Raw genomic sequence first — 19,539 nt, forward strand, 5'->3', positions numbered from 1 at the left:
AAACATAGGCGCTCATGAAACCGATATTCACGGCGTTCGTTACTCTCACGTTTTTGTAGTGAGTCCACTTGCATAGGCACCTCCTCAGCTTCCCGCGGGTTCTTGCTGGTAGTTTCCCTAGACGGAAGAGTAAAATTAGTGATGTGATTTGAAGCCGCCCATTTCTCTTGTCTGCGTTCAGTTAGGCGGATATCAATACGCACACAGTGTTGTAAAAATAGCTCAAACTCCTGTGGAGACTCTGAGTGAGCTAGCTCATCCTTGATTGTACTGGACAACCCTTTCCTAAAAATTGGCAATAAAGCATTGTTATCCCAGTTGGTATCAACTACTAACCTCTTAAATTCAGTAATATACTCTATGACTGAACGTTTCCCCTGGCGTAAGAAAAGCAAGGATTTTTCAGCGGAGGCACGGTGGTTGGGATCATCAAACATTTTGCGCCATAGCTGCCAGAAAATCATCCAAATTATTTAGACATACATCACGACTTTCAACCATAGGATTTGCCCAAGCCAGTGCCCAAGAAGCCAACAACATAATAATACATAGTACCTTAGATCTATCTGACTGATAGTAGGAGGCATGTACATCAAAAAATAATATGCATTGATTAACAAACCCTCGGAATTGACTTCGGTCACCATTAAACCGGAAAGGAGGCAATTTAGGCATACTGGTGGGTGGTGTATGCTGAACAGGTGGTGTATGCTGAGCAGGTGGTGTAACCTGAGCTTCTACCAAGGTACGTAAATCTTGGAGAGCCTGACCAAACACCTGCGCATTGTGGTTAGCCTGGGAATCCATGTCTCTAATCTTATTTTGTATAGCTGCCACCTCCTGCTGCAAGGAGTTATTCATAGCAAACATCTTGTCTACCCGTGTCTCTGTCATTGCCCCAGCAGAATCCTTTTTTTAGGCTGGAGTATCCTGTAATACTATTGTAGGAACTCAAGGATTCTGATAGCATGGGGAAATGAACAGACAGAGACGGGTTTCTTTAGTGCAAATAGTGTATTTGTACAACAGTAATAACACCCAAAACAATATACTGATAACCCACAGTGTCCTGAAATGAAACGAGTCCTTGAAACATATACAGCAAATCGGCAGAGTTCTTAAGGCAGAGTCCTCAGCAAGGTGAATGTGATAGGTGACATGGTGCAGATCCAAACACTGTCGGCACAGAAAGAGTCAAATTCAGGTATGAAGTAAACACAGGGAAGTCCAGAACAAGTCCACAAGTTCATCCCAGGTGTGGCATGAACACGGGTAAGTCCAGAAACTAGTTCATAAGTTGATCCCAGATGTGGCATAAACACGGGTAAGTTCAGAAACAGGTTCACCTTAAAGTATTATACTGGTGTTGTCTCCAACAACTCCCACCAGGGGGAGTAAATGAAGGATTAAGTAGCAACACACAGTCCCGAAACAAAGTTCCAAAAACACAGTTCTTACCAGAAGAAGTGAACTGAGCGTTAAGTTCAAAGTCAGCAGACTAATGATAACATAGAAAGTGTAGCTTACAAATGCAGGAAATGTCCAGAGCCAGAGGTAGAGACACACTCAGAACCAGCAGCTGAGCTGAAGGAGAAAAGAATCAGAGTACTCCAGCAAAGAGGCTGACACCTGAGCTGGGTTTTAAACAAACGAACAGGAAGTAGGGCAGACAAAAACAGAAAACTCCATCTTAACAAAGGGCAAAATCATTCACAAGCTGACTTAGAAAACCCGGAATACTGACAATCAGCTGTGTATCCACCAGACTTCTACACGACACAACTAATGGTCCCAACCCCATTTATTAGGCAAGAAATCCCACTTATTAAACCTGACAGGGCACACCTGTGAAGAGAAAACCATTCCTGGTGACTACCTCTTGAAGCTCATCAAGAGAATGCCAAGAATGTTCAAAGCAGTCATCAAAGCCAAAGGTGGCTACTTTGAAGAACCTAGAATATAAGACATAATTTCAGTTGTTTCACACTTTTTTGTTAAGTATATAATTCCACATGTGTTAATTCATAGTTTTGATGCCTTCAGCATGAGTTTACAATTTTCATAGTCATGAAAATACAGAAAAATCTTTAAATGAGAGGTGTGTCCAAACTTTTGGTCTGTACTGTATATTAGCTACTCACAAATGGCACCCTTACAAAATCCAGCTGCTGCAGCATCTCAACGAGGATGACCCAGATCGGCGCTCTGAATTTGCAGAATGGGCAAAACAAAAATTTGAACAGGACCCTTAGTTTACACAGAACATTATGTTCAGTGATGAGGCAAACTTTTTTTGGTCGGCCTTTTATATGGATACACCTAAATCAAATGGGAATGGTGAACGTTATCTTGCGTAGGGAGTCTTGCATTGAAATCTGCTGCAATGACCCGGGTACTGTGTTCACTAGACATCAACACAATTTCTATCCGCTCCTCACCTGTTAACCTCTGCGACATGTCAATGGCTGTAAACAAAGAGAAAGTTGCAAATAACTCATGAAAGAATAAAGTTATGTTAAAACCAAGCACACCATTGTTTTTCTTCTGAAATTCTCAATAAGTTTGATGTGTCACATGACCCTCTTCCCATTGGAAAAAATAAAGTTGGATCCAAATGGCAGCCATTATCACTACCCATCTTGAAAAGTTTTCCCCCTCCCATATACTAATGTGCCACAAACAGGAAGTCTATATCACCAGCCATTCCCATTTTATTTAGGTGTATCCATATACATGGCCCACCCTGTATACAAGTAAGTACTATATTGCCAGTAATAATAACAGGGTTAAAACAGTATATGATGAAACAGCAATATGACTAAATACAATATCTATGCATTGTTCTATTACATACACTTCTCTTGCTATCTAGTAGTTATACGACTATTAATGCCTTTATGTCTCAACTTCATAGTCATCACGCTCAGTACCAGACCCGTCCTCGTCTGATCATTACACTGGCTCTAGCAGGGTTCACCGGTACTTCCCTCTAGGCTGCAAGTCCTAGATATGTGAGTCATGGGGTATACAGTGCGCTCGTCGCACTGGCCAACTCCAATCTCTGAATCAAGGCCCAAGCCCACACCCTGCACCGTACGCCTATGCTGGAAGTGTTAATAGCTACATTGGCTCCACACACAAGACAAAGAGGTCTGTTCTTATTCGATATATGTACTTATGGCAAATAAGGATTGCCATTTTAATTCATTAACCCTTTAGGCCTTTTTGTATTAGCCAACATACCCTTCTCAGGCCATTAATCTCCATTTGCTATTTAAAAACTGTATTAAATTATAGCATGCCATGAGCGCACCAGCTCAATAGCATAGTGTACCTGTGCTCAGCTTGTGGAGGAGATATAGCGTAGTAGGCACTATGCATGCTAAGATGTTTGGGAGAGCACAAGAGTGCTCCCTGATGTAGAGAGAAGAGGAGGGAGATTCCTGCTCAGGCGAATGCCGGTCAGGAAGTGCGCCATAGCTGTGGAGCGCGTTTCTACGGGATGTGTTATAAACAGCCTAACCAGGGATCATGCTAGACCAGAAACACAGGATTTCTAGTATTAGCATGCACTGTCTACCGACTCTAGTAGACATTTGGGCCAGCTCTAGTAGACATTTGCCATTTTATCTCGGACCAAATATAATTACACTGCGGTCCAGATTTGGCCCGCATACTTGTTTCACATGTATGTTGTAAATAGAGATTATTTACCCTATACTGTTTAGACAAAATAGTAATGACACACTAACTTTACTTATATCAATTCATGCAACTTCTTCATGGACAACAACAGTCCCTAAATGCAACCATATTACTGTACTGTATTCTGCACTTTCTGAGGGTGGCACTGGATATGCAGTGAATAGACAAGGCTATAGAGCTCACGTATTCCACCAGTTAGGAGAAGGCTTTTGATGCACAAAACTTGAAGTAGTAGTGTGACTTTTGAAGAATGAAAGAAACTTTGAGTGCATGATACTTTCCCAGCCACTCTTTCTCTTCTCCTGAAGGTTTCTGAAGTGAAGGATCACAGTCTTTCTGGCTTGTGTATTCTCCTACAAAGTATGAAATGTAAGTCTGCTTGAATTGTTTTAGTCTTGATGAGCCATTGTAACTTTTTCTTGAATTATTTTATTTTGTAAGTGTTTATATTATTACTTTGGTTAGATTAATGGACATGATCGTTATATCCTTATTCGAATTACCATATTTCCACTTGGGAATAAACTTTACCTCCAACATGAGGCAATAGGCAACAACTTCAGAATGACTTTTTATCTTTGTTTGAATTAATGGGGATTATAGGTTGAATTTAAAGGAATTGTGTGATATAATGCCTCTTTCACAGTTTAATAATTTATCACTTTAAAATCTTGACTTTCATAGAACCTGCTTTGTAAATTGCATTTTTTCCTGATTTAATCACAATCATTAATTAATTTCATCCCATGTTCCACTTATTCCATATCTATAGTATTCACATTGACTTCCAATGATTAAATATTACATTTCATTCATTGAGGGATTATTTACATCATAACATACCTTATAAATGAGAAATGGATACTATAGAATTCTTATGGAATGCATTACTCAATGCCATGGCCATCACAATGTGGTTCTTCCCCAATTCCCATTCACATAGCAGCATTAAATTTCACAGCAGACTGTTAGTGTGAAACCTAATATTTGTTCTGCAGTATGAGGGCAGTGGATCCTTACAATGGCTGTATCTGTGTTCTGAACAGTCTCATATCCCTAAAGCAAATTAATTTGAGCAAATTAGCTTTTTTAGTTCATGTCCCTTTTAAGAGAAGGTTTGATGGCCGGTACATTAGGTTTTAGCACAATAACTTGATTTATTTGCTAGTGTAAATGACTGTACACAAAGGACAAACATCATGCTAAGACTTTAGTGCTAATTGCTGTTAATGTATTTTTATTATCTTATCATTAAATCTTTGTCTTTAATCTGGAGGATTTTCTGCCACAATGCAATTATTTTTAAAATACAAGTTTGGTCTTTTGTCTAACAGCAAGTAACTCTGAGGACCTCAAAGTCCTTCCAGGATACCCTTTATTGCAGTAATATTTTTTTAGGTCTGCTTAATGTTTTTTACTGATTGAAGGTGGTCTGTATGTATCTGTATGAATATATATGGATTTAATTGATGTACCGGATAGAGTTCATGGACAAGGAGTGGATCTGTTTCTTCGAGAAGCAGACTCTTCGTATATTGCTGGACAAGAGATGGAGTTGATTCTGTAGTTTGCTAATTACAGTACATTGGTGTCTTTCATAATGTGGAAATCAAGCTGGTTGGATTATGTTATTATTTCCTCCATTTTTGGTAGGAGAACACAGCTGAAGAAACTGGGAAATAGAATGTACCTACAGTATAATATAATGTTACTAGGCAAATTATTTTCCTTAAAGTCAACTGTCCAGAACACGAATAGAAGAGAATAATGGATTTAATTTTGGTAACTTGAGATGAGATACTTTGATCATGATTCATGATGGTGTTTTCATCAAAATGCTGGCATAAAATACTTTCAAAATTTTTGCACAACATGAAGTTTCGATAAATATTACAACTATTGTCATTTTTACTCCAGTCCCTGCTTGATCTCCAATAACTGAGCAAAGCTGTGGTGGGAGGGAGAGTGGCAAAACTCACCCTGATAAGTCTTCAAAATTTATGTCAGTCTCTGATTTTTCTACATTTCTGGCAATAGCACATAGCACTTGTAGGATGCATCTATTTCTTAAAGAAGCGTGCAACTCTTGATGAATTTGGCACATTTTACTTCAGATTGGCATGTAGTTTTTTCTCTAGCTTATTATCCTGAGAAAAACAATGGAGGAAAACATACTATAATTTATGCAAGTAATTGATGTAAATTAGAATACAAATTTTCAGGTGCACAAACAAAGATGGGTCAAATTTATTAGTTTCTTACTTCAGTGCATTGGTGTAACTGGGGTGTAAAATGCTATCGCTCGCCAATTTTTCTCATTAGCCCGACGCATAGCAAAGGGAGATAGCACAGGTATACTAGGAAAAGAGAAACCAGTTGATAAGGGATACAGTAATGTGGATGTCTGGCCACCATAAGGAAGTATGCTGGTGTTTGTATCTAGGGCCAAACTATGAAAACATGTAAAGGCACTTAGTATGAGGAGACAGAATATTTGCATTTTTTTTTAATGAAATGTTTGTTTCGACAAATGGGATGGATAGAATCCTTTGCACTGATGTTAGTTGTGTGACTGCTCCTTTAAGGAGTTTGTCTCCATTCATACACATGCGGCTTTCAAATAATTTCTGGTTGGCATTGGAAACAGACAGCAATTTAGCCCCACTCTGCTGTCAGCCAAGGGACCCCCCAACTGAATTATGCAAGCTGTGCTACACAGAGATGATCAGATATGCTGAGAAAAGAATTTGGCAAATTATATACATTTATCATGGAAATGATAAATATATAAATGTTCCTTATTATGCTTTCAGGTTATTAAAAGAAGGATGTAAAAAAAAATAACCACATCATCTCTCAACTGTTCCACCACCCCGACAGCTGCTGTCTGATCTTCTTGACTAGTCAGAGTGAAGCAGGCCAAAGAAGTTATGTGCAACCATGGGAAGGTGAAAAGAAGGGGTGAGAAGGTCCAGCTGCAGGGGCAGTGGGACCTTTTGATGTCTTCTATGGCTTAGCAAATTGGCAGTTAGCAGGCTATTATTTTACTCAATTTGTGTAGCGTGAATTGCAAAAAGTCCCTATTCTAGATTTTATTATTTTTTGGGAAATTCAAGGAAAATTCAATTCCGCTCAAATAAAATTGTTCATCTCTAGTTACCATGGCAGCTCGGGGCCTGCTGAAGGACCCCATGGCTGCCATTTTGATACCTGAAGGCTGGTCTTCATAGAAAATCATTATTTTTGCTATATCCTGCAATACAGCAGTATGTAGAAGAAGTGATCAATATTTGAAACACCCCCTCTTGTCAAAAAGAAATAAAAATATAAACATCTGATATCACTGTGTCAATAAAAGTCTGATCTATCAAATCTAAAAATAATTATGGTAAACACTGTAAAGAGAAGGAAAATGTCAGCGCTAGAGTTGCTGTTATTTGGCAGTTGCATCTCTCTCAAAACATGTAATAAAAAGCGTTCAAAATATTGTACGTCACCCAAAATGTTATAAATTAAAACATCAGCCCGACAAGCAAAGAAACTACAAAACAAGCCATCAATCTGCTCCTCTCTTGGGCAGCAGCATGGGAAAGCATACAGTGTGAGCCAGCTGGTCCGGACTGTCAATCATTATGAGCTAACCGTGGAAAGCAGAAAGCCAGGGGAACGATGCGGTCCTGAACATACAGAGTGAGACAACACCATTAATGTGTTACTTTCTTTCCTTAACTTCCTTAACCCTTTCTTTTAAACTATCAGAAAAATTTGGTGCAGAAGTGCACATACAGTAACCTCTAATGGTGAGAACATACATGACTTAGAATCAATAAAAGACTAATGACCAAAATACGTTAATATGTATCTGTCTCATCTGTTCCAGCTGTTTGCCTTCAATGTGAGTCTGCTGGGTAGTCAAGAAATCTATTATTTACATCCTTCGCAATGATAATGATATTTCTTGTTATTTTCTAATTTTGAGTTAAAAAAAATGTGTATGAAAGAAATCAATGGTCTTTGTTTAAGGAAATTTTGCAGTTAGTCAATCTAAAATTAAAATGTAACTTTTGGTACATTACTTGATAACATTTCAGAAAAAGCTGTTGTGGGTGTACATGACAAATAACACTATTTCTGACCACTATATGACTTGCTTTCAATATTTTTCCCTTCCATGGGCTCTAAAGCTTCTCAAGTAGCAGATTCTTTTTGTGCTGATAGGCTCTCCACCTATCATAGACTTCATTAGGCAACAGGTGTAATTTCAACCCTAACTAATGACAGAACTGTAGACATATTTGAGTGTTTTTTGGTCACATACATTGGGGCCAATTTATTAAGGTATTTATGCCAGGATTCTATTCTATTAGAAAGTTGTGCAAAAATTTTCATGCCACTCCTGCTAAGCTTTGCAAAAATTGACACTGCATGATGCAAGACAGGGCATGGCTATGCCCGCCCATCTAATTCATGAAACGTTTTGCTACTTTAGTGGAGGCACTTTTATCAGAAATGTACTCTAGTCCCCAACTGCAATACATCTCTGCTGGAGCCGCACCTCACTAGCAAGATTTGCTTAATTCATTAATTGGTGCAATTCTCTTAACCCCTTAAACCCTGGAGCTTTTTTCGGTTTTACGTTTTCCTTTTTTGCTCCCCTCCTTCCCAAAGCCATAACTTTTTACATTTTCTGTTAATATGGCCATGTGAGGGCTTATTTTTTGCGGGTTGAGTTGTACTTTTGAATGACACCATTGGTTTTACCATGTCATGTACTAGAAAATGGGAAAAAATTCCAAGTGAGGTGAAATTGCAAAAAAAGTGCAATCCCACACTTGTTTTTTGTCTGGCTTTTTTGCTAGGTTCACTAAATGCTAAAACTAACCTGCCATTATGATTCTCCAGGTGATTTTGAGTTCGTAGACACCAAACATGTCTAGGTTCTTTTTTATCTAAGTGGTGAAAAAAAAATTCCAAACTTTGCTAAAAAAAAATAAAAATGGCACAATTTTCCAATACCCATAGCGTCTCCATTTTTCATGATCTGGGGTTGAGTGAGGGCTTATTTTTAGCGTGCCGAGCTGACATTTTTAATTATATAATTTTGGTGCAAATACGATCATTTGATCGCCCTTTATTGCATTTTAATGCAATGTTGCGTCGACCAAAAAAACGTAATTCTGGCGTTTTGAATTTTTTAATACTACGCCTTGTAGCGATAAGGTTAATCCTTTCTTTTATTGATAGATCAGGTGATTCAGAACGTGACGATACCAAATATGTGTAGGTTTGATTTTTTTTATTGTTTTATTTTGAATGGGGTAAAAGGGGGGTGATTTGAACTTTGATATATTTTTTTCAGATTTTTAAAAACATTTTTTGTACTTTTGCCATGCTTCAATAGCCTCCATGGGAGGCTAGAAGCTGGCACAACTTGATTGCCTCTGCTACATAGAGGCGATGCTCAGATTGCCTCTATGTAGGAGAATTACACAGGGTTGCACTCACAGCATTCCGGCTTCAAAAACCATAGAAGTCTGCAGGAGACCTCTGGTTGTTATGCTGACGCAACGATGACCCCAGATCATGTGACGGGTGTCACCGGTGCGCGCATTTCCAGCCGTTCCAGCTGTTCAAAACAGCTGACATGTCCTGGCTTTGATGCGGGCTCACCGCCAGAGCCTGCATCAAAGCGGGGGTTCTGCCATCGGATGTACTATTCTGTCCGATAGCAGAAAGGGGTTAATGAATTAGGCACATCTTACTCCTGTAGGCCTCTTCATTAAGAACAAAAAATGGGTATGTTATGGTATGAAAATGAAAATCCACTGATCACTTGCCACTCCACCACATCCCTGCTAGACACTTATCCAATCTCTGAGCTTTCACTTCTGGCACTGAAGGGCATTTGACAGCAGCAGCTAATCACTGGAGCATCAAAAGCCAACGTGTCAGAGCTGTGACCAGTGATTGGTGGTAATGGTCACAGGTTCTTATGATGGGAAGAGGATGCATAAAGCTGGTCTGTACACATCATGTTAGGTGAATGAAAGAGAATAATGTTGCACACTCAGGTCAAGGACTGGTAAAACAGACCTTGCAGCTCCAGTAATCATGTATCAAAAATTACCGCACACTCAGAATTGGTATGATGCAAAAAGTGTTCAACGAATTTATTCAAGATAACAAAAAAGTTGGCACAGAAAAAAAAGTGTAGATAGAAACCCAACGTTTCGACCCTCCTGGGTCATACTCATGGGGTTACTAAGGAGATAAAGAAACAATATCAGATTTCACATAGTGACATTAGGTAATGAAAACAATGTACAATGAGAACAAAACAATAAACATACAGCCAACCGAAATAAAAATAAATTAAAAATAAAAATAAAATTAAGACATGCAGCCAGAGATGGTCACAGGCTATTGATCAGCAACAAGTGCTCGGACTAAGGTGTATCGTTTATAAGATAGTATAGGGAATCTAATAAGTGTAACTAAAGCTGATTACCTTGGTTGCTGAATTGATAAGTAAAGGTGGCAGAAGTAGAGAACAGGATGACCATCCCTTAGTGCATATTCTGTTGCTGTGGTAAAAAATAGTAGTATTATTTGAGGTATAGATAGGCATAATATAAGGGGCAACTGGATGTGATCCATATCAGTGAGCCTAATAACTTTCCTGGACGTACATTATCATATTAGGAGGGCATAATGTATGAAGTTGTAAAAAAATATCACAATGACACTCCAGTTGTGGAGCCACAAAGTGCGTGGCCCTGTTAATTACCTTAATATGGAGAGAGGAAGGGGCATCCGTGTCCTAGGTAAATGGCAAGGAACTGTTAGAATGGCCGTCACGTCAGTGGTGTCCCTGTAAATATCCATATATTGTCAGGATGTCTGGAACTCAGTGGTGGCGCAGCGTAATGTATCGGAGGAGATGGATAAAGTATCTGAGGTATCATATGTCTCCTGGATAAGAGGCACTCCCGCGCCCTGCTTGGCATGCTGTGCAAGGATGAGTGGGGACGATGGGTATAAATGCCGCCGTAGGTATAGCCGCACCGGAAGTACGGCCCCCGGTCCAGAAGTGACGTGGTGCTATGCATAAGGATAGCTGCGCATGCGCGATGAGCGCTTGTGGATGCGTCCATGTATGGGCACAGGGATGCCAGAATGTGGGTGTTGCCAAGTGCGGTCACATGTGTGGCTGCACCAATAGTATGAGGTTATGAAGCTAGGGACTACAACAGACTATCGGAGATACTGCTAACAGAGGAGTTTTAGAGGATGAAAACTATGTTGCGATGCTATTGTAGGCATTGAAACCTTAAAGTATGTGATGCAGAAGTCAGGATAAATGGTAAGAAGGAGCCGAAGGACTAAGAGTTGGTAAAATAGGAATAATAGGAGAAAATAGTAGGGAACTCACCTAATAGAATGTAGACTCAAAGTGTCTGGAAGGTAAAATACAAGATTAGTGGAACATTACAGTAGCCAATCAATTTCTCTATTAAGCCCCTTGGGGGTTAGGCTCTCTAATTTATGAATCCAAAATGTTTCTCTCAATTTGAGCTGTTTAATATGATTTCCGCCCCTCCTCGGTCTGGGTACCTGTTCGATTACTTGGTATTTCAATTGTGCGACTGTATGTGTGAATTTAATTAAATGCTTGGGAATGGGTAACCATATTTTCCCGCAGTAGATTTGTGGCTCGCTATACGGTCCTTCACATGTTGTGTCGTCTCCCCTACATATAGGAGGCCGCAAGGACATTTAATGATATAAATCACGAAGTTCGAGTCACATGTGAAATAGCCACGGACGGGGTATGATTTGCCCATTCTAGGGTTTGTGACACTATCCAACTTGATAATGTTGGAACAAGAGGCGCAGCTAAGACCCTTAAATTTCCTTAAATGTTCCGTGGCATTTCCTTGTCTTAGCTGCGCCTCTTGTTACACATCCTGTTAGGGTCGTACTGACATGTGACCAATACAGCCAATCACTGATAACATTTTGGCTACTGTTGCAGATACCGATTGCTGCAGTGGTAACATGCCTGTCCCCACTGGAATGGGAATCTCAGAGACTGACTGGTAACCAGCAGTGTTGCAAAGGTCCAGAAATTCCTGGACAGTCCGTAAAAATATGATGCTGTTTTACCCTGTCCGTAAAAAAATTGAGATGTTTGTAATTTTTTTGAGGCTGAAGGAACTGCTAGAGATTAATTTCACTGTAACCTGCATCATTTTGCAGGTTACACTCAATGCAGCTAATGTCTTCTTATCAGAATTATGTATGGGCTGTAGACAAGTATTACTTATGATCAGAATGATTTATTATGATTTTACAATTTGTCCGTAAAAAATCTTGTCTGTGGTTTTTTGATAAGCTGCCCTTATAAAATAAAAAATCAATAAATGACTAATAAAAACATGTAGACACATCTGAAAAATTTTATATACATTTCTATTGTGGAATGTTGTAAATTATTGTTTAAAAGTAGAGTTTTCCTGTAAAAAATATTGGTCAACTATCGCTATGTGCTACATTTAGATAACTTGTCTGATCAGCGCCTTGGCTGAACATGTTGACTTTCCTGGATCAGTTTTCTGGAAAAAAAATAAAGTAAATATATTTTATCTATTTTGTTTCATGACATTAGCCTCACAATTTATTATTTGAAAAACCTATGTAATTATAATTAGTAACAACAGTGTGATTGCTCTGGTGCTCTTGTTTTCAGATATATGTTATTGCAAAACGAGAAGATGACACTTCCAAGATTCTTTTGTTTTCTCACTTTAATGAGCATTGTAAAATGCCAGGAATCTGCCAGTTCCGGTAAGTCAAGGATCTACTCAAGTACATCATTATACTTACTCAATAAATGCTTGTTTTACAAGATAACTATGTGTTAAATGAAATACAGGAAAAATATATCTTTGTACTGTGTTAGCCAGCATCTTTTTAGATAGCCATTAATAGTTATCAAGCACTGAGGACTCTCAAATTGTAATATTTTTTCCAATGACTAGAAGCATCAAACAAATACATAAGACGAGCTCATTATCTGCTAGTTGGTCATTTGTTTCAATTATTAGCTACACTTAGAATGCAGTAAGAATTATGCCTAGAATTCCTAGAATTCTGGTTTTCCTATGACAGTTCTCCCTGAAATAGCAGTCCTCTGTATAATGCTCCCCCTTAGGGGTATAATGCTCATCTATAATATAATGCTCCCCATAGGGGTATAATGCAGCTCCATAGGGGTATAATGCTCCCCCATAATATAATGCTCCCCCATAAGGGTATAATGCAGCCCCATAGTATAATGTAGCCCCATAGGGGTATAATGCTCCCCCAAAGCACAATGAACCCCTATAGGGGTATAATGCTCCCCCATAGGGGTACAATGCTCCCCATAGTATGATGAACCACCATTGGGGTATAATGCACCCCATAATATAATGCTCCCCTATAGGGATATAATGCACCCCCATACCACGGCTAAAATAAAAAATAAAAAAAGGTTCTCCTTACCTGGCCGAGATCCAGCGATGTCCTCGGCTCGATACATCTATGGTGCACAGAGTCATTCCGGCGTATGACAGTGACGTCATAAGCCGGCGACTTGCCCGCTGACCTCAGCTGGCAGCTGTTAACTGTTGCCATGCGGAAAGAATCTCCCGCGTAACAACAAATTTTAACTGGTCATGCGTCTGAAGATGCATGGGCAGTTACTGAGCCACTGGGGCCCCCTGAGCGGAGGAGAGGGGGCCCGTTGCGGGCCCCTTCTGCTCATCAGGCCCTATATATCAGTAAGGACATTAATGCCCTGATGGCGGCCCAGACAATCAGTACAGGAATACATCACCAAAACTATTATCAGTACATGAATATATCACCAGGACCACCATTAGTACTTAAATACATCACCAGAACCACCAACAGTACAGAAATATAGCACCAGAAGCACCATCAGAGAGAAACACATCACCAGAACAACCATTAGTACCAAAATATACCACCATCAGTAGAGAAATACATCACTAGAACCAATACCAAACATGAATATATCAACAGAAACACCATCGGTACATGAATACGTCAGCAAGCTTAGTACAGCAATCAATTGCAATGTCAGGTCAGCTCCATATACAATTGTATCACATGAACCTTCAACTCCCACTATGTCCATAATAATGGTAAGGTGGTACAGAGAGTTGATGTTAACAGGAATTAGACTGCAGACCATACAGGAACCACAGTACTGATGAGATGCAGGCAGTATCTCAAATGAACATTTACATCCAGGTACCTTACAAACGATTGGAGTCAGTCACTTTCTTTTCTCCTTCATCTTGTCCAGATGCCATGATGACTTTTCACATCCACAGCTCATCGCTGCAACACATACTGACCCAATGCCTTTAAAAATAGCAGCATGATTATCATGCTCCTGAATATAAATATCTGCCCTACACTATGCCCCTTAATAAATAATTGCCTCTGAATATGCTCCCAGCACAAATCATGACGCCACACTGTCCCTCTTATGTTTCATGCTATCCACACTGCCCCCTTCTTTCAATACTAGGCCACCTCGTCACCCTGTCTTATCAAACTGTGTCTCCCCTATAGTGCACTGTCACTAAATTGTGCCCCCTCATCATACCCTCCCTCCTTTACATACTGTCCCCTCTTTGCTGTGCCCTCACACTGCCCCCATGTTTCCACCTCTCTATACTGCCCTCACAATAGCCAGTCTCTATTCTGTGTCCCCTCACACTACTCCTCTCAATAGCCTCTTTACACATTTTCCCACCTTCTTCATACTGTCTTCTCATGCATTTCTTCCCTCGCTCTCCCTAATGTCTCCTTATACATCCTCATCCCTATACTATTTTGCAAACCCATTCCCCCTGCTACTTATACTGCTTCCGTACATATTCCACATTCCCCATACTGTATCCTCACAGATCCCATACTGTCATTCTGTCTTCTCACAGGTCCCCCTCACTCCCCATACTGTGTCTGCACCATTTCCCCCCTCATACTGTGTCTGCACCAATCCCCCCTCACACCTCATACTGTGTCTACGCTACTCCCCTTCCATGCTCCTCATTCTTTGTCCACACCAATCACTCACAGTCGCTCTCTTAATACTGTGTCCATAGCAATCCCCCTCTGGCTACTCATTCTGTGTCCATAGCAACCCCCCACTCATCATACTGTATCCACACCACCCAATTCCCCCCCACATCTCATACTGTGTCCACACCACTTCCTCCCTCCTCATATTGTATCCACACCAATCCCCTGCTGGCTACTAGTTGTGTCCACAGCAAGCCCTCCCAACTCCTTATTCTGTGTCCACACCAATCTCTCACATGCTCATAATACTGTGTCCTCATCAATGCCCCGCTCCTTATAGTGTTTCTGAAAAAATCCCCCTTATTCTTCATTCTGTGTCTGAACCAACCCCCATACCCCTACTCCATATATTGTGTCCACATTAATCTCCACACTCCCTTTCCATATATTGCATCTGCACCAATCCCCACTCCATATACTTTTTTGCACCAATTCCCACATTCCCACTCCATATACTGTGTCCGCACCAATCCCCACTCCATATATTCTGCCAATCCACACACCCCCACTCCATATACTGTGTCTGCACCAATCCCCACTCCATATACTGTGTCTGCACCAATCCATAAACCCTCACTCCATATACTTTGCCAGCACCAATCCCCACTCCATATAGTGTATCCACAGCAGACAAAAAATGGGGAAAGATTCCAGCACAACCATCGAGTGATAAAATGGTTTCTTTATTCAAACGTAGTTAAAACATTAAAAGGCGAGGCCTCGTATCTGACGCGTTTCAGGTGTATACACACCCTTAGTCAGTTAGCGTATGACTAAGGGTGGAACGCCTCAAGTACGAGGCCTTGCCTTATAATGTTTTAACTACGTTTGAATAAAGAATCCATTTTATCCCTGGATGGTTGAGCCGGAATCTTTCCCCATTTTTCGTCTACCTTCCTGTGATCACCAGTGGAAACGGCACCCACTGGAGGAACTCCAGGCCAAATTTTCCAGCTACACATTCCACATTCTCAGTGTGGTAAGCTCCTTCATCTCTCTCCCTCTCCCTGCATGTATCCACAGCAATCCCCACAGCCCCACTCCACATACTGTGCCCGTGACAATCACCAGTCTATACACTGTGTCTGCACCAATCCCCACACCCCCACTTTATATACTGTATCTGCACCAACTCCCATACCCCCACTTTATACTGTATACTGTGGCTTCACCAATACCCATACCTCCACTTTACATACTGTGTCCACACCAATTTCCACACCCCACACTCCATATACTGTGTCTGCATCAATCCCCACTCCATATACTGTGTCCGCATTAATCCCCACTCCACATACAGTGCCCCCACCAATCCCCACACCCCAATTCCATATAATGTGTCTGCACCAATACTGTGTCCATCTTGCTCCTCATGTCTCCTTAAATACCCCCCATCCAATTACAATAAATCTTTGGTCTCTTCAGCTCGAGGGGAGCACTTACCAGACCAATGTTCACCGCATCTCTGCAGCGCTGGAGAGGGATGTCAGTAGCATGATGATATGACCTGGTCACGCTGCTAATGTCTCCCTGACCCAGAAGTGCCTGTGGTCAGGGTTTCAACTATACTCACGCCTGAAAGACACGAGTACAATTGTTTGATGGAAGCTGGCTCTCTGCACCTTGTCTGCGCCAGCTGTCAGGAAGAAGGAGGGGAGTTTCCAGCACGTCCATCCAGTTTAAATAAAATTTCTTTTTTATTTGAACATTTAAAAAATCTATTTTAAAATGAGAGAGAGACTCTCTGCCTGACACGTTTCTGGCGCACCACCACGCCCTTAGTTATAGGATCCTATGACTAAGGGCGCCGTGGTGCGCCAGAAAAACGTCAAATAGAGAGTCTCTCTCTCATTTTAAAATTGATTTTTAAAATGTTCAAATAAAAATAAATTTTATTTAAAGTGGATGGACATGCTGGAAACTCCCCTCCTTCTTCCTCACTTCAGCTGAAATCACCAGCAGGTACGGCACCCATCAGCTATATTCAATTGCAACAGTTTATGATATATGTCTCAGCGTGTCAAGCTCCAACTTTTCCCTCTCCCCCCTCACGAGCCAGCAGTCAGTTTGACATTCGGCACAGAGAGCAGCTGACTCCCACTCCAGTGGCGGCAAAATGCAGCCGCCGGGGTGACACGTCGGACTGCTGCATTAGGCGGCCCAATAGCACCATTTGACAGCCATACATAAGGTTGCGGAAGGGTGCCCTCATGAAAACAAGATAACCAAAACCATTTAAGCATAATTCTAGCTTTTGTATTATAACATTTACAATGTAAATTAAAATTGTGACTAATTTCCATTTTACAGTGTATGATCTCATTGGTGAACTGCGATATTCAACAACTTCAGGTTTGAGAATAGTCAATGGCTCCACACCAAACTTATCGGCTATCCGCTTAGGCTCTGTGACTCACCTGAAAAATAAAAAAAGGTATTATCAAAAATTCCTATAAAACTTTTCATTCTGATTCAATTTATTTCTATATGTTTGCGATCTGATTGGTGAAATGTGAAACAATTTAGCATTTTTTTGTTTGTTCTTAAGGCAATACATACAGTGATATGGAGAAATTAAATACAGTATATCACATAATGATATCATAGATTGCATTTTGATTGTTTTTTAATGTTTTCTAAACTCACCCTTAACTAGCGAAGGTATGGAGTATTTTGCACCTTTATGACCAGACTTAATTGTCACTTTTCGTTATATGTTTATTACAGAAAATAATTTTCATGTGTTGAATTCTCCATTGCAGCATTTTTTCATTCTTTATTGGGATTTTCTACTTCTTAAAATTCCTAAAATAGAATATATTTAGAAAAATTATAAAGATTGATAGATTGCTGCTGAATGCAGGACATTTTTTTAATGTAATTTCTACAAAATGGAGATACTTGTACTCTACCAGACTGTCTCGAAGGTATTCTTATGAAAGCCATATTGTCTGTATGGCATTGTTGTGCATAGCACAAGCAATCAGACAATCACAGGTCCAAGTCCCCTAAAAGGACTACAAAATATAGTTAAAAGTAAAAACATTTTTTCAAAAATATAAAAGTTCAAATGACCCCCATTTTTCAAAATTTTGGGATTAGCTGTATAGGAAAAAGAGTAAGAGTAGGATATTTTAAAATGAAGCAAATTACAAAAGTGATTAGGGTTGAATAATAGATATTTTTAAAGGGCATTTTAGGTATTGGACCACCTCTTTAAACTTCCATCTAGTTTTCTTCTATCACTTTCAGAAATTATTTACTGAAATTTCATGGGCACACTTGTTTTCACTGTTTGCTTGTAAAACATGGATCTCTTTATCCACTAACCTAATCACACTCCCACATCTACTACTGCATTCTCACTTAGGGTACCGTTACACTAAACGATTTACCAATGATCACGACCAGCGATACGACCTGGCCGTGATCGTTGGTAAGTCGTTGTGTGGTCGCTGGGGAGCTGTCACACAGACAGCTCTCCAGCGACCAACGATGCCGAAGTCCCCGGGTAACCAGGGTAAACATCGGGTTACTAAGCGCAGGGCCGCACTTAGTAACCCGATGTTTACCCTGGTTACCATTGTAAATGTAAAAAAACCCAAAAACACTACATACTCAAATTCCGGTGACTGTCACGTCCCTCGCCGTCAGCTTCCCGCACTGACTGTGTCAGTGCCGGCCGTAAAGCACAGCACAGCTTTTACTTTACGGCCGGCGCTCACAGTCAGTGCGGGAAGCTGACGGCGAGGGACGTGACAGACATCAGAAGGTGAGTATGTACTGTTTTTTTTTTTACATTTACAATGGTAACCAGTGTAAACATCGGGTTACTAAGCGCGGCCCTGCGCTTAGTAACCCAATGTTTACCCTGGTTACAAGCGAACACATCGTTGGATCGGTGTCACACACACACCGATCCAGGGATGACAGCGGGTGATCCAGCAACGAAATAAAGTTTCAAACAATCTGCTACGACGTACGATTCTCAGCGGGGTCCCTGATCGCAGTAGCGTGTCAGACACAGCGAGATCGTATGTATATCGCTGGAACGTCACGGATCGTGCCGTCGTAGCGACCAAAGTGCCACTGTGAGACGGTACCCTTACAGTATTACCCCTTTCCACTTACCTACCCTTTAATCTTCTTTCTTGTCCTTGCCTTTTAGAAACATCATCACCCCTGTTATAATTATCTCCAAGAGCACAGCAGACCAAATTCAATTCAGGTGCAATTTATCTGCAGAATACTAATTGCACCCCCCAATGAAAAAGTCACAATTTTAACCATGTTATACATTAAAGATTTTTGTTTTTAAGTAATTTTTCAACAATGGATCTGTTGCTAGATACCTTTCCTTCTTTGATCAACATTTCAGGGAGTATTGCCTTGAAGGTCCTTCCCTTCAGTGTGCAGCCTAGTTCTTTAAAATTATTTTTAAGGATCCTTCAGCTACCGCCTAATCTGCCATAAGTTCCCACACGGGCCACGACAGCTGAATCACTACCAGCACTCCCACAGTAGTTTATCAACCTGCTCTACCCCATGCCAAACCCTGAGATCACAGAAAACTATTTGGTTGAAGCGGTCTTGGCAACCAATTATTCTTTCCACCTTCCCAAATATAGAATACCCTACAACTGCCAACTGTCTTTCTTCACCACTGGATATAAT

At 40.5% G+C, this 19,539-nt stretch overlaps 1 protein-coding gene across 1 annotated transcript in view; it reads left to right on the top strand.

The window, feature by feature from the left end:
• Positions 1-3,835: 3,835 nt before the first annotated feature.
• Positions 3,836-19,539, top strand: part of LOC143803962 (uncharacterized) — a 105,972-nt gene continuing 90,268 nt past the window's right edge. The window contains exons 1-3 of the mRNA XM_077281712.1: positions 3,836-4,074; positions 12,455-12,552; positions 17,176-17,299. Of these exons, the coding sequence (XP_077137827.1) occupies positions 12,459-12,552; positions 17,176-17,299 (218 nt within the window). The 5' untranslated portion in view covers positions 3,836-4,074; positions 12,455-12,458. The remainder of the gene's footprint in view (positions 4,075-12,454; positions 12,553-17,175; positions 17,300-19,539) is intronic.

Source organism: Ranitomeya variabilis, chromosome 2, assembly GCF_051348905.1.
Source record: "Ranitomeya variabilis isolate aRanVar5 chromosome 2, aRanVar5.hap1, whole genome shotgun sequence".
Lineage (NCBI taxonomy): Eukaryota > Metazoa > Chordata > Amphibia > Anura > Dendrobatidae > Ranitomeya > Ranitomeya variabilis.